Source organism: Spermophilus citellus (assembly GCF_964194105.1).
Source record: "Spermophilus citellus genome assembly, chromosome: 4".
Lineage (NCBI taxonomy): Eukaryota > Metazoa > Chordata > Mammalia > Rodentia > Sciuridae > Spermophilus > Spermophilus citellus.
In genome coordinates this window covers 62,712,116-62,724,337 of record NC_138185.1, presented here as the reverse complement: position 1 = coordinate 62,724,337, position 12,222 = coordinate 62,712,116, and the positions used below count along the sequence as shown (strand labels likewise).

Genomic DNA, 12,222 nt, shown 5'->3' with positions numbered 1-12,222 from the left:
CCTAGCTGGGGGCATGCTGCTCCGAAGGAATTAATGCAAAAACTTCCCTGGTTTGCTTAGCTTCTGTTCCTTTCTCCTCTTTCTGGCTGCAGCCATTTAGGCACGCTCAGTGGCCAGGGAGCAAAGGAGCAGAGGGCCGGAAGGCGGCAGAAGCCTCAAGCAGCTCTGACCTCTGGCATCTTCCCAAGCCCCAGAGTGAAACATCTGTCCTCAGAAATACCCAGGCAGAGGGGAATAGCGCGCGCTAACCCATTCCAAGGCACCCAGTAGCCTTTCTTCCTGGAAACAGCAACTCCTCTCTGGTCTAGCACCCCGGAGCCTGAACACTAGTTCTAACCCCGGTGGAGGTGCCTTCGCACCCCCATCTCTGGTCCCAGTGCTACTCAGCAGTACCACCCAGTCTCTGCTGCTGCGCCCAAGTGCCCCACAGCGCCATCTAGGGACTGGGTGGCACCTTCCATACTCTGGGGCAGCCCCACCCCCGGCTTTGCACGGCTAGAACTACCCCCTCCAGTCCTCCCAGCAGCCCGACCCTCTCCGCTTTGACCACCCTTAGCGCCCAAGCCGATCCCCTTTGGCTCCCCAGGGGAGCACCGGCAGCAGGAGCGGCTCAGCCGGGGCACGCAGTGGCGTCCCAGCCCCAGGCCGCAGAGCTGGGGCACAGGGACTGTGGGCAGGCGCGTCCGGCGGGCGAGGGGAAGCGGGCGATGGCAGCGGCGGGCGTCCGCGGGAGACGAGGCGGCGGCGGCGGCGGCGGGCGGCGCGAGGAGCCCTTGTGATTGGCACAGCCCGAGCAGGAGGAGGAGGCGAGGGGAGGGCGGAGGAGGAGGAGGAGGAAGGGGACGAGCGCGGCGGCGGCGGAGGCGAGGAGCCGTGCCTTCCACCTCTCCAGCTCCGGCAGGACGGGGGCGGCCGCCGCGGGCCCGGGGCGGGGACAGCACGCAGCCTCGCGGTACGCACCCCCGCCCGGCAGCGGCCGCGACACCCGGGGTGAGCGGGAAAGCGGCGGCGGCGGGGGAAGGATGCAGGGGAAGAAGCCGGGAGGCTCGTCGGGCGGCGGCCGAAGCGGCGAGCTGCAAGGGGACGAGGCGCAGAGGAATAAGAAGAAGAAAAAGAAGGTGTCCTGCTTCTCCAACATCAAGATCTTCCTGGTGTCCGAGTGCGCCCTGATGCTGGCGCAGGGCACGGTGGGCGCCTACCTGGTGAGTCCCCTTGCCAACTCCTCCGCGGACCCCCTTCTCCAGCCCGGATCTCGGGCTACCCCTTGGCAAGAGGAGGTGGCCTCCCGGGCGTCGGGGGCAGGCGGGCGTGACCTCGGCCCCGCGCGGAGGTTGGTGAGTGGTGCAGAGGCGGCCGCCGGGGGAGCTGCCGGCCGGGGCTGCCGAGCGAGCCGGGAGCGGGCGGGACCGTGGATGCCGGCAGCAGCTAGAGCGCCCAGAGGGGCAGGGGGTGTCGGGGTGGAGAGGCGGCGGGCAGGTGGGCGTTTCCCTACCCCCTTGAAAGTGGAGCCAGATGGTGAGTTCAGGAGCCTCTCTAGAGAAGAAGGCATCGCGGTTTTCAGGTGACCTGCACATGGCAAGAAAAGCCAGTTGGCATCATGCGTCCTCTACTCTTCCTTACATCGCCTGGAAGAACAAATCCATTATGCATCATTTTCTCCGGGCTGTATCTGCATCCGTCAATTACGGGGGGGATTTAACAGCTTAGAGTAAAAGGCGCCCAAGTGTAGCCCTGATCTGAGTCTAAGCTATAGGGGGAATATTCCCACCGTATTCCAATAGCCATCTTTCAGCGTCAGGGATAAAGTTACAGTACCTGGAGAGCAGCTGTGAGTTTGTATAGTTCCTGCTACCCACTCTTAAAGCTAAATTACCCACCGTGGTTTCTTCCCAACAAGGGGTTACGTTATTGTACACATTATATATCTGTTTTATTTGCCTCTCTAAAGGGGATACTAATGCTCAAAGGGCCCGTGGGTCCCTAACATCTCAGAGGAAACAGCTTGTAATGACTCAGCACTGTCAAGTAGGTACTTTGTTGTTGTCTCCTGCCCCGCTCAGGTGGTCCCAACTGGAGTTCCAGAAAGTGCACTCTTAGACTTGTAGTATCCAAACAGTAGAAGATTTTTCAGAGTATATAGTGTTAAATCATTACTTGGGTATTGACCTGAAATGGAATCAAATGTCATAGACTTTGAGTGTTAGCAAGTTTGATGGAGATAGAATCGGACAAGATTTTGACTGTTGAATAACCACATCCAGAGATAGAACCATACTGGGTCCTGATGTTATCATTAATCCCTCATTCCTGGCCTTGGGTTAAAGTTAATGAGGGCCAGACACTGGGTGCCTTTATAGCATTCATAAACAATCTCCTAAGCCCCCCTGCTGTAAAGGAGACACTAAAGTAGAACTTGGTCTCTGGTGTTGGGTAAAGTCATTTATGTGGTTATGAGGTGGGGGAGGCTACAAACTCAGCTCTATTCCTGGGGCAACAATTTCAGGGCTTTTGAAAATCTAATGCATATCTGTTGACCCTTCTGAGATGAAAGATGTTTAAATCCCTCTCTGTGTTGTGCGCAGCTGTAACTGGTATGCTTTGAGTGAATCCTGGAGCCAACAGTGCATTTCATTTTCTGTTTTATAAAATGCAATCATTTTTGTCAGTAGTTATAATACATAGTTGCAGACGGTACCTGTGGATTTTGGAGGTAGGGAATAACAGTGTTTTGGGGGATCAGTTTATCTGAGCTTCTGTAGGGGGCTGTGTGTGGAGGGAGGGTGAGGGGTGCTGGGGATTGAACCTAGGACCTCACACATGCTCGGTTAGTACTTTCATCTATGAGCTGTGCAACCAGCCCGAGGCACATGTATTATTAAGATGCAAATGCGCATCAGTACAATATATGTGGATCAATACTGTAGCATATATGCAGAGTCCATTGTACCTAACCAGGTCTGTGTGTAAAAGGAGGTAAAATTAGTATATCAACAGCTGCCTGCAGTTTTAACAGTTTGCCTTAAACCAACATTGCTCAACAGAGTGCCTTATTTGTATGTGGCAAAACAACACCAACAGAACTTTTCATCCCTGGAGTGATGAAAGCATGGGCATATTATTATTATTTTTGCAATGCTCTAAGGGTTTTAGAAGGAAGTGATGTGGGATGTCAGCCAGATGAATGGCTTAGCTCCATTAGAAAGTTGAGAAAGCAGGGTGCTCCTGGAGTGGAGGACTTCTTGAAGCCAGTCTGGCCCCATGAGATGGGAGGTTGACTTGAATCACAGAACGGGGGGTTGACAGGCCGAGGAGGAATTCAGTCCACCTGGTGGCGGCATCCTGGCACTTCTTGGCTGATGGAAAGCCTGATTGGATGGGGTAATGTAACAGGAGTCAACAGGTGCTCTGCAGAAAGCATACGGAGGCCTAGAAGAGGACAGGCCTAGGAAATTGAATTTATTTTGATCACTAGGACTGGGGCATAAGGTTCTCAGGACTGTGCTTTGCCTGACTGCCCTTGACTTTCTGTGGCCATCTGAACCTCATGAAAATAAATAGGGGCTTGCCAGGGTTGATTACATCAGCTTGCTATGGGCCTTGTTCTTCTGGGCTACTTCAGAGTTCTCTCTGCATCTGTAATTTGGGAGGCAAACCAAAAAAAAAAAAAAAAAGTATGTTGTTCCTTCAGCCATAGGAGACCTCTCTCTGGATAATTGGAGAATAAGCTAGTGCAGGATGTTTGCAGGAGAAGCAGATTTTTTTCTTTGTAACGGATCATGGTTTCCTGGGAAACCTAAGATGCAGTGTCTATAGGTGACCACACTGGCAGGGTCCATAGGCATGATGTATGTATATGTGGTCTTTACACTGGGAATCAGCTTTCCCTTCTGATTTTCACATATCTGGTGAAGGGCTTGCCAGAGGACATGGCCAATTGTGCTTAATTTCAAAGAGGAGGGTGATTGCAAATGTGAGTCCAGTGCATTATTTCCTATTTGATTCTAAAAGTCAACGCAGCTATCTTATTTTTTCTTCTCAGGTGTCTTTTTTAAAAAAATAACATTGGGAAGTTTCATTTCATTTCTCCCTTTTTCCCTTTTTCTTCTGAATAGATAATTTCCCAGTGTTCTCAGTGTGTCCTCAATGCCACTGATATAGGCTTCCCATCTGCAAAACTGAAGTAGGTAGTTGCCTGGGATTGAGAAACAACTTAGAAAAGCAGGACTTGTGTGTGTTTGTTTCCCTTGAAAACCCACCTAGAGGGAAACTTAGACAGAACTGTACATGAGAAAGCCAGCAATTGTTAGGCTAGACTGCAGACCTGCAACTTTTTGCCAGAGGTCAGGGCCTTCCAGGGCAGTGCAGAAGGACATTGATCTTGATCTCAGGGATGATATGGATAAGGTGCTATAGACAATGTAAACCCAGTGCAACCTGGATCAGCTGTGTATTTTGAAATCTGTTGCAATTGCAGATGTCTTAATTAGAAATCATGCTTCACATAAGCCAACAGTTAGAAGGATGTTCTAACATAGTTAAACTGCCTGGCTGGTCATGAAATAATTTTTTCAAAGTAAGGAATAGAAGCCCATTCAATTTGATATGTCATTGTGCACAGAACAGAGAATGCAATGTGATTTTTTTTTTTTTTTTTTTGAGTACCAGGGATTGAACTCAAGGGCTCTTGGCTACTGAACCACATCCCCAGCCCTATTTTGTATTTTATTTAGAGACAGAGTCTCAGTGAATTGTTCAGTGCCTTGCTTTTGCTGAGGCTGGCTTTGAACTTGTGATCCTCCTGCCTCAGCCTCCCCAGCTTGTGAGATTACAGGCACTACTGTGCTCAGCTGCAGTGTGGTTTTCTTGTACTTGTGTTTTTGCTTTGTGTGCTCCAGTCTGACCTATTTGCAGGATGTAACATCTGTATGAGTCTTGGACTGTTTGGAGGTGCAGGCATATGGGAACTTCATGGAGAGAAAGTAATTTTGTGTGCAGTTTATCTGTGCTTTGTAGGGACCCACTGAGATGTTTCAAGTCATTCACGGAGCCTTGCATGGAGAGGGTGTGTATGTTATCAAATTACTGAGAACTAGAGGAGATAAGGATGTGTACAGGAAATTAAAACTGCTGACACCTCTGGGCAGTTACAACTGAGGCTCGCATACAGATGCTTTTGAATTTCTTCAGGATGAAAACGGAAAACAAGGCCAGTCTAGTCTTTTGGGTGGGGCACCCAGGCAGCTCCTATGAACTGGGGGTGGGTATTTCCCTATTGAGAGTCATGCAAAAGTATGCCTGAGGTTGTGGTGACAAAGTAATGACATAGATGACTGAGTGTGGTAAACGGATCTCCATCTCACCACTTTATAGTCACTTATTTTTAGGCCTGAGAACATTCAGTGGGCTTGCAATTAAGGGGTGAGGTGAAACTGCTGGATTTGTTATTCTTTTTTTTTATCTTCTTTCTAAAGAAGCATCATTTTGAAGATAGGTTTTTGCATATCGAGCCCAGAGGCAGACAGCTGAGAGACATTTTTAAAGGCCTTGTCAAATTAGTATGATGACTAAGGTAACTGTATTTTACTTAATGAAATTATTTTATACACTTATGGTTACTTGAAGTGACAAATTCGCTGCCATTTGCATAATTACTATATAGCCCTGGGTAGTAAGAAGTAAAATTACTCTGATTTTTTTTCTTTCTTACAGCTTGGTTTAGACTGTTTAGCTAATAATCATTAAGGGAAAATATGTATTTCTGAAAATTCCCTTCAACTAACTTTGTGTACATTCCCTTGTTTCTTGGGGGTTTTCACTTGTGTGTTTAACAATTGAAACTGAATTAGTTGTAAAGGGGGAGATATCTTTCCTGAATGTTGTTAACTCTTCCATTTCAGCATTAGATACTTTATAGAAAGGACAAGCAAGGAGCCTGTGCACAGTGGTGCACCCTTGCTAATCAGTTGCTCAGTATCTACTGCTCCTCGTACCTGCTGCAGGAATTGCCTTACTCAAGGTCACGCTGTGTGGGTTTCCTCTTGCACAGAATACCCGGGGAACCGCCAGGCAAGGGCAGCTCCAGCAGGAATGTCTTTTGAGTAATTTTACTTATCTAATAGCAAACTTGGAGGTGCTGCTTTGTCAGGAACTGGAAAGGAGTCAAAGCAGTGTCACCAGAGCCACGTGGAGGTAGGTGCATTTCATGTGCAAGTGGAGGAGAATCAAACTCCATACTTGCTGTATGATAGTAGCCATACTTCCAGCTCCATGAACACATTTAACTTGCATACATGTCACCACCTGTGTCATTGAATAAGCATGTTCCTATGAAGTAAAGCCCTTGTACTTTCTTCACTTCTCCCTTGCATATCTATTCATGTTCTGCACATTGCTATGTGCGTTGTATATATTTACACCTTATTCAGGCCCAGAGTTGCATACACTGATTATGGTATGCAATACTTTTTGAAGGTGTGAAGGGACATTTCAGTGGTAATGTTGATTGTACAATTTACACATGGATTTAGAATCCGGTCTCCCTTGAGACCAGTTGGATGTATTTTATTGCTTCTGGGAAATGCCTTTGGTCATCTGTAGGCCAGGAAGATAGCCCCTTGCTCTTTTTATTTTTGTTTTATATTTCTATTTTTGTACCTACAAAATAGATACTAAGCAGGAAGAAAAGTAGAACCATTGACTTTGATTCATAAGATAAGTGCATTTGATGTGGTTCAAAGACACTTGTATTTTATGTAATCTATGTATTTGTGTCTTAGTGTGAAAATTATTCTTCAATGATTAAAACTCCAAGTTAAAATTTTAAAACCCCAAGGTGAAAAATGGCAAGTGTCTATGACAACAGTGGCTTGTTGAATGAGTGTCAACAGATCTGGGATTCATTCCTATGTCCTTACCAGCTCTGTGACCTTAGGCTGGTCACTTAACTTCTCTGTGCCTCACTTTTTTCATTTTAGAACTAAGATTATAACAGTGATACTGTGATGATTCACTGAGTAAGTACACATGCTTGGAATATCTTCTGGCACATACTGAATATCCTATAAATTCTAGCTATTATTCTTAATAATACGGCCATACCTACTCACCACAAACATCAAAATGACAGGACCCAATTGATGAGAAATAAAATTATTTCAACCAAGCATTGCTTTTGGTTTAGTGAATTGCCCAGTCAAGTAGCTTCCTAATCTTGTCTTGGGAGATTAAAAAGTTTTTAGAATCCAGAAATAAGCTAAGCACCAGTTGCTAATTCTCTTTATTCCCTTATTAGGAATGCAGCAATCTATTTCATCTTAAAGATGGTAAGACAAGTGCAGTGGGTGAGGAGCCCCCTACAGCAATGGTTATTAATGTTGATCCTTTACAGTTGGTGGTACTTGAAGGTGAATAGATCAGGGACTGGCACACATGGCTGGGAGGAGCAGGTGTGCTGACAGCAGACTTGCTTTGGGAAGTCCTCCATATTATCACTCTAGGCTGAGGCTGAAGGCAGGTGGTAAGCAGCTGAGGGTGAAAAAGAGTATCAGACATAGATTCATGAGATCTCCTTGGCTCTCCAACTTATCTGCTCCTGGTGACTTGACTTACCTGAGCCTCAGTATCCTCCTCTGAAAAAATGGGGATAGAGATAGAGCTTACGTTTTAAGTGGTTGAAAGGTTTAAGTAAATGGGCACGTGATAGAGTACTTCCCATGGGGTGCAGTATTCAACAGTTGCTTTAACAGCAATGACATAGTACCAACAGGAGTCCCTCTCTGGGACCTGAGGATTTGGGACGTTTGTGTGTGGCCTGGGTTTCTGTTTAGCGAGTTGGCGATCTGGGGAGCTTGCTCCGCTACTTATGTGGCGATTAGGCTGAATGGCTACTTGGGGGGAGCCTGAGGTGTTGGGAGGGGGAGGACCAAGGGACATATGCTGTGGACATATGCTGCCCCCCCAGGCAGCCTTGTTTCAGACCCACGACCTCAGCTCAGCCCTCGTTGCCCTGGAGGGCTCCTGTCTGGCACTCATCCACTGCCTTCACCTGGAGTCCCCTTGCAAGCACATTTGTGAGCGTCTTCCCCGTCTTGGTCATTTTTTGTTTCTCAAAAGTAGAGCAGAGGAGCTCTTGATACAGTCTGTTTCTATCCTGTGGCGTTATCCCTTGGGCTTATGGCTCATGGCGATTGTTAAGGTCACAGCTTTTGCACACCACCACTGTCCCTCCATCTGTAGTTTTATTTTTTTTTATTTTTTATATATATATATATATAAATGAAATTGTAGATGGACCCAATACCTTTCATTTATTTATTTATTTCTATGTGGTGCTGAAGATCAAACCCAGTGCCTCACACGTGCCAGGCAAGTGCTCTACCACTGAGCTACAGCCCCAGACCCTGTCTGTGGTTTTAGAAGCAGCCTTCTTGCCCCCAGTCTGGTAGAACCCATCCTTGGGAAGAAAGAGGATGAACTGGACTCTTGGCGAATCAGGTTGCAGTAGATAGATATCAGGTGAGTTTTAGATTCCCATTCAGATGCCACAGGTTTCTTGAGAAAGCGTGTACCTCCGGAGGACCCCAGCGCTCCCCAACCCTGCTGACTCCATGGTGATATCACCGAGGAAGGAACCCAGTCTAAAGCACCGGGTCTTGCACAGCTCTAGCTGTGGAGGGAGCCAGCCCAGGAGCCTTCCGCTGGGCTTTCCAGTGACAGCACAGAGAGCAGAAGCATTCCCTGGGCTCTGGGCAGGTTCTCGGCAGTTGGCCACTCCTGACTTCTTTATTTCAGTTCTTCTTTGTGGCTTTGAGTTGAGCCCCTCTGTAAAGGGAAGCCTAGAGGCTCACATCTTTATAGAAGCAGCGTAACCAGCCCAGCTGTTTTCTCAAGTGATGGGACATCCGTCTTCAAACCCAGAATAGCTGTCTCACCATCTAGGATATGGAAGTTGGTGAATAGAATTTTCGTGGACTTCAACAAACGTCACACCATCCCTCCCCAGTGAAGGCATATTGAATATATTTAAAAGCAAATGGCAGCGGGAGCTGACTGGACCCCTTTCTTAATGGGATGGACAGGTGTGAGCCCACCTTCCCCCTTTGCCTCCAAGGCTTCTTCCATAAGTGCCTGCCATTCCTCTTCCGTTCTCTGCCGGCCTGTGATCTCCCAGGTGGCATTTTATGTTACCTGGTAAAGGACTCAGAGGTAGTAGTGATTGTAATTATGAATCTTGTTTTCTTATCATTGGTTTTTGTTAAAATCTTTGCCATGGACCCTTTGAAAACCCTGGGAATAAGCTACGACCACAAAACCATTCAAGTGGGAAGTAGTGTCATTGTCATGTCCCTAGGGTGTGGCAGAAGGACGAAGACCCAGGAGCTCATCCTTGTGCCATCACATCAGATCCATCAAAACTCTGGAACATGCCTTCATGTGTATCAGTCCATCCATCCATCCAAGCAAACTTTGACTCTCCAGATGATAACCCAGCTATCCAGGTAGCCTTTGACATTCTCATTTTTTTAGTGGTGGTTACCAGACATTGAACTTAGGGGTACTCAACCACAGAACCACATCCCCAGCCCTATTTTGTATTTTATTTAGAGACAGAGTCTCAGTGAATTGCTAAGTACCTCGCTTTTGCTGAGGCTGGCTCTGAACTCGCGATCCTCCTGCCTCAGCCTCCTGAGCTGCTGGGATTACAGGCATGCACCATCAGGCCCAGTTTGATACTCTGCTTTGATAGGTCTAAAGTGAGCTGTGGTTTTCAGCATATAGCCCTGGGGAAAGAATAAAAGAGCTGGCAAGCTACTCCCTATATCACTGCACAAACAGCTACAGGAACTCCATGAAGGAGGAAATGATTATTGTTATGCTGCCTTCTGCACCTGTGAGGTTGGTGTACGGGAGAACATAGTCATGATGGTGTTTCTCAATTAAAGACTATTGTACAGTAGTCACAGGGAATGATATTGTCTTTTCCCCTTTTGGAAAAGGCTTATGTAAAATAGGCTTCTCTAATTGTTAGATTTTTGCGATCTCCCATCTTCTGCTGATGAGAATGAGAAATTACCACCTTGAATACAAGCAAGTTGGGATTGGAAAGCTGCCCTTGACTGATTATATAAGCTTTAAAATACTGTACCTGAAATCTTATATTTACTCTACTAAGAATTTTCTTAATGAAGATGAAAATTTCTAAGCAGCATGGACCCATATGTTTTTCTTATGTAAGATTCAATTATTGTGATCCAATCTGTAAAATAAAGAGTGATGCTGATTAGTTAATCTCCTGGTTGGCTTTTTGGGTCAGAGCATTGTTTGAAGTAGGTCCACAGAGTCACCGATAGCTATTCCCCTGGAACAGGGTTGGCCACAGCTTCAGCACCAGCTCTCTGCCTCCCAGGGTTGCACAGGCTCCTTCTGGGCTTGGGGTTACTCTGGCTCCCATGTTACAGAGTCCAGGCCACTCTTAAAAGTCATCTTCAGATATTGGTCATTAAATTTAGCGGTATGTCTGCAAGTACAACCACCTTTGATTATGATAGATTCTCTGCTTTTGACCATTTCATTTCCCAACCACTGCTGTGCTGACACTTAATCTTCTATGTCTGTGGGACACATTGGCTCCCTGGTCTCACCTGCATGTGCTCAGTGTGGCACATTGCCCTGTCCTCTTCGCAAAGCTACACAAGTGGAAGTTCCATGCACACTACTCAAGCGAGTTTGATTTCCACCCTCCTCCTTAAATGTAGGCAAGGAACCTGTTGTTTTGAACAGGGTAAGAAATGGGGGTGGAGCCCTTAAAGAGAGCTAGCTGTGTAAAGATAGATATAAAAGAGTTTCAGACAAGCCTCTCCTGTCCTTTTGCACAAAATTTAGGGCAAGACTCCTGATCTGTTATATGGCTTGTTCTGTTGCCTCCCCAGTGCCGGTAAATACTTACGTGGGTTGGGAGTTTTAACATGCCAGCAACACAATTTCTCAGCCAGCCAAAGAGAGGATATCTTTTCGAAACAAACAAACAACACCTCCCCCCACCCCCCATAAATTATCACCTTCCCTTTACCTTTGCCAAGCCCTGGAGATGCATATAAATAGATCAAAACATCAGCAAGCAACTTTGCAGCTTTGCATCTTGCAGTTGATGGGAGCAGGTGGGCAGCTTTGCCTTGCTTCGTTGGGGCTGGGAGTGGTACTCGGAGCCAACAGCCTTTGAGCTAAATCTAAGTGCAGTCTCTTTCATTCCAGAGATGCACAGGTGGAACCGATTTTCCCATAGACTTGTTATCTCTGTGTCCCAAGCTTGTCCTTATTCTGGTATTGGGAGATATGTCTTGGGCCTTTTTTAAAAATAGTTTTTTAAAAATTAATTTCCATGGATGTACATGATGGTGAGATTCACTGTGGTATAATCATGTATGTACGGAAAGTTATGTCAAATTAGTTCCACTCTTTCCTTTTTCAGTCCCCTTCCCTTTCCTTCATTCCCTCTGGTCTACTCCACTGGCCTTTTAATCTCATCTCCCCTTATCCTCAGGGAAACATTTGAACTTTGGACCTTTCATTTTTGGGGGATTAGTTTATTAGCATGTTAGTCTCCAGATCCATCCATTTACCAACAAATGTCATAAAGTCATTCTTCTTTATGGCTGGGGAATATTCCATTGTGTATATATACCACATTTTCTTTATCCATTCGTCTATTGAAGGGCACTTAGCTATTGTGAATTGTGCTGCTATAAACATTGATGTGGCTGCATCACTGTAGTATGCTGATTTTAAGCCTTTGGAAATATACCAAGGAGTGGGATAGCTAGATCATATGGTGGTTCCATTCCTAGTTTTTTTGAGGAATTTCCATACTGCTTTCCATAGTGGTTGTACCAGTTTGCAGTCCCACAAACAATATATGAGTGTACCCTTTTCTCCACATCTTCACCCTCTATAGAGGTTTTTCATTCCTGGATTCAACCAATCTCCAAGCAAAATATTTGAAAAATGAATTGCAACTGTATTGAACATGTACAGACTTTTTAATTTTCTTGTTATTATTTCCTAGACAATAATGTATAACTATTTACACTGCAGTAAGCAAGTAATCTAGAGATGATTTTAAATGTATGAGAAAATGTATTAAGGTTATATGCAAATACTATACTTTTTTTTGGTGGTACTAGGGATCAAACTCAGGCTGCTTGCATACTTCTGTGTCTTTTTTTT

The 12,222-nt window shown here is 46.0% G+C and overlaps 1 protein-coding gene across 2 annotated transcripts in view; it reads left to right on the top strand.

The window, feature by feature from the left end:
* Positions 1–592: 592 nt before the first annotated feature.
* Positions 593–12,222, top strand: part of SLCO3A1 (solute carrier organic anion transporter family member 3A1) — a 298,287-nt gene continuing 286,657 nt past the window's right edge. Inside the window, exon 1 of one of the 2 annotated variants that reach the window (XM_081291313.1) lies at positions 593–1,202. In XM_081291313.1, the coding sequence (XP_081147439.1) occupies positions 1,023–1,202 (180 nt within the window). In that variant the 5' untranslated portion in view covers positions 593–1,022. The remainder of the gene's footprint in view (positions 1,203–12,222) is intronic. The other variant, XM_081291314.1, reaches the window with a different exon arrangement.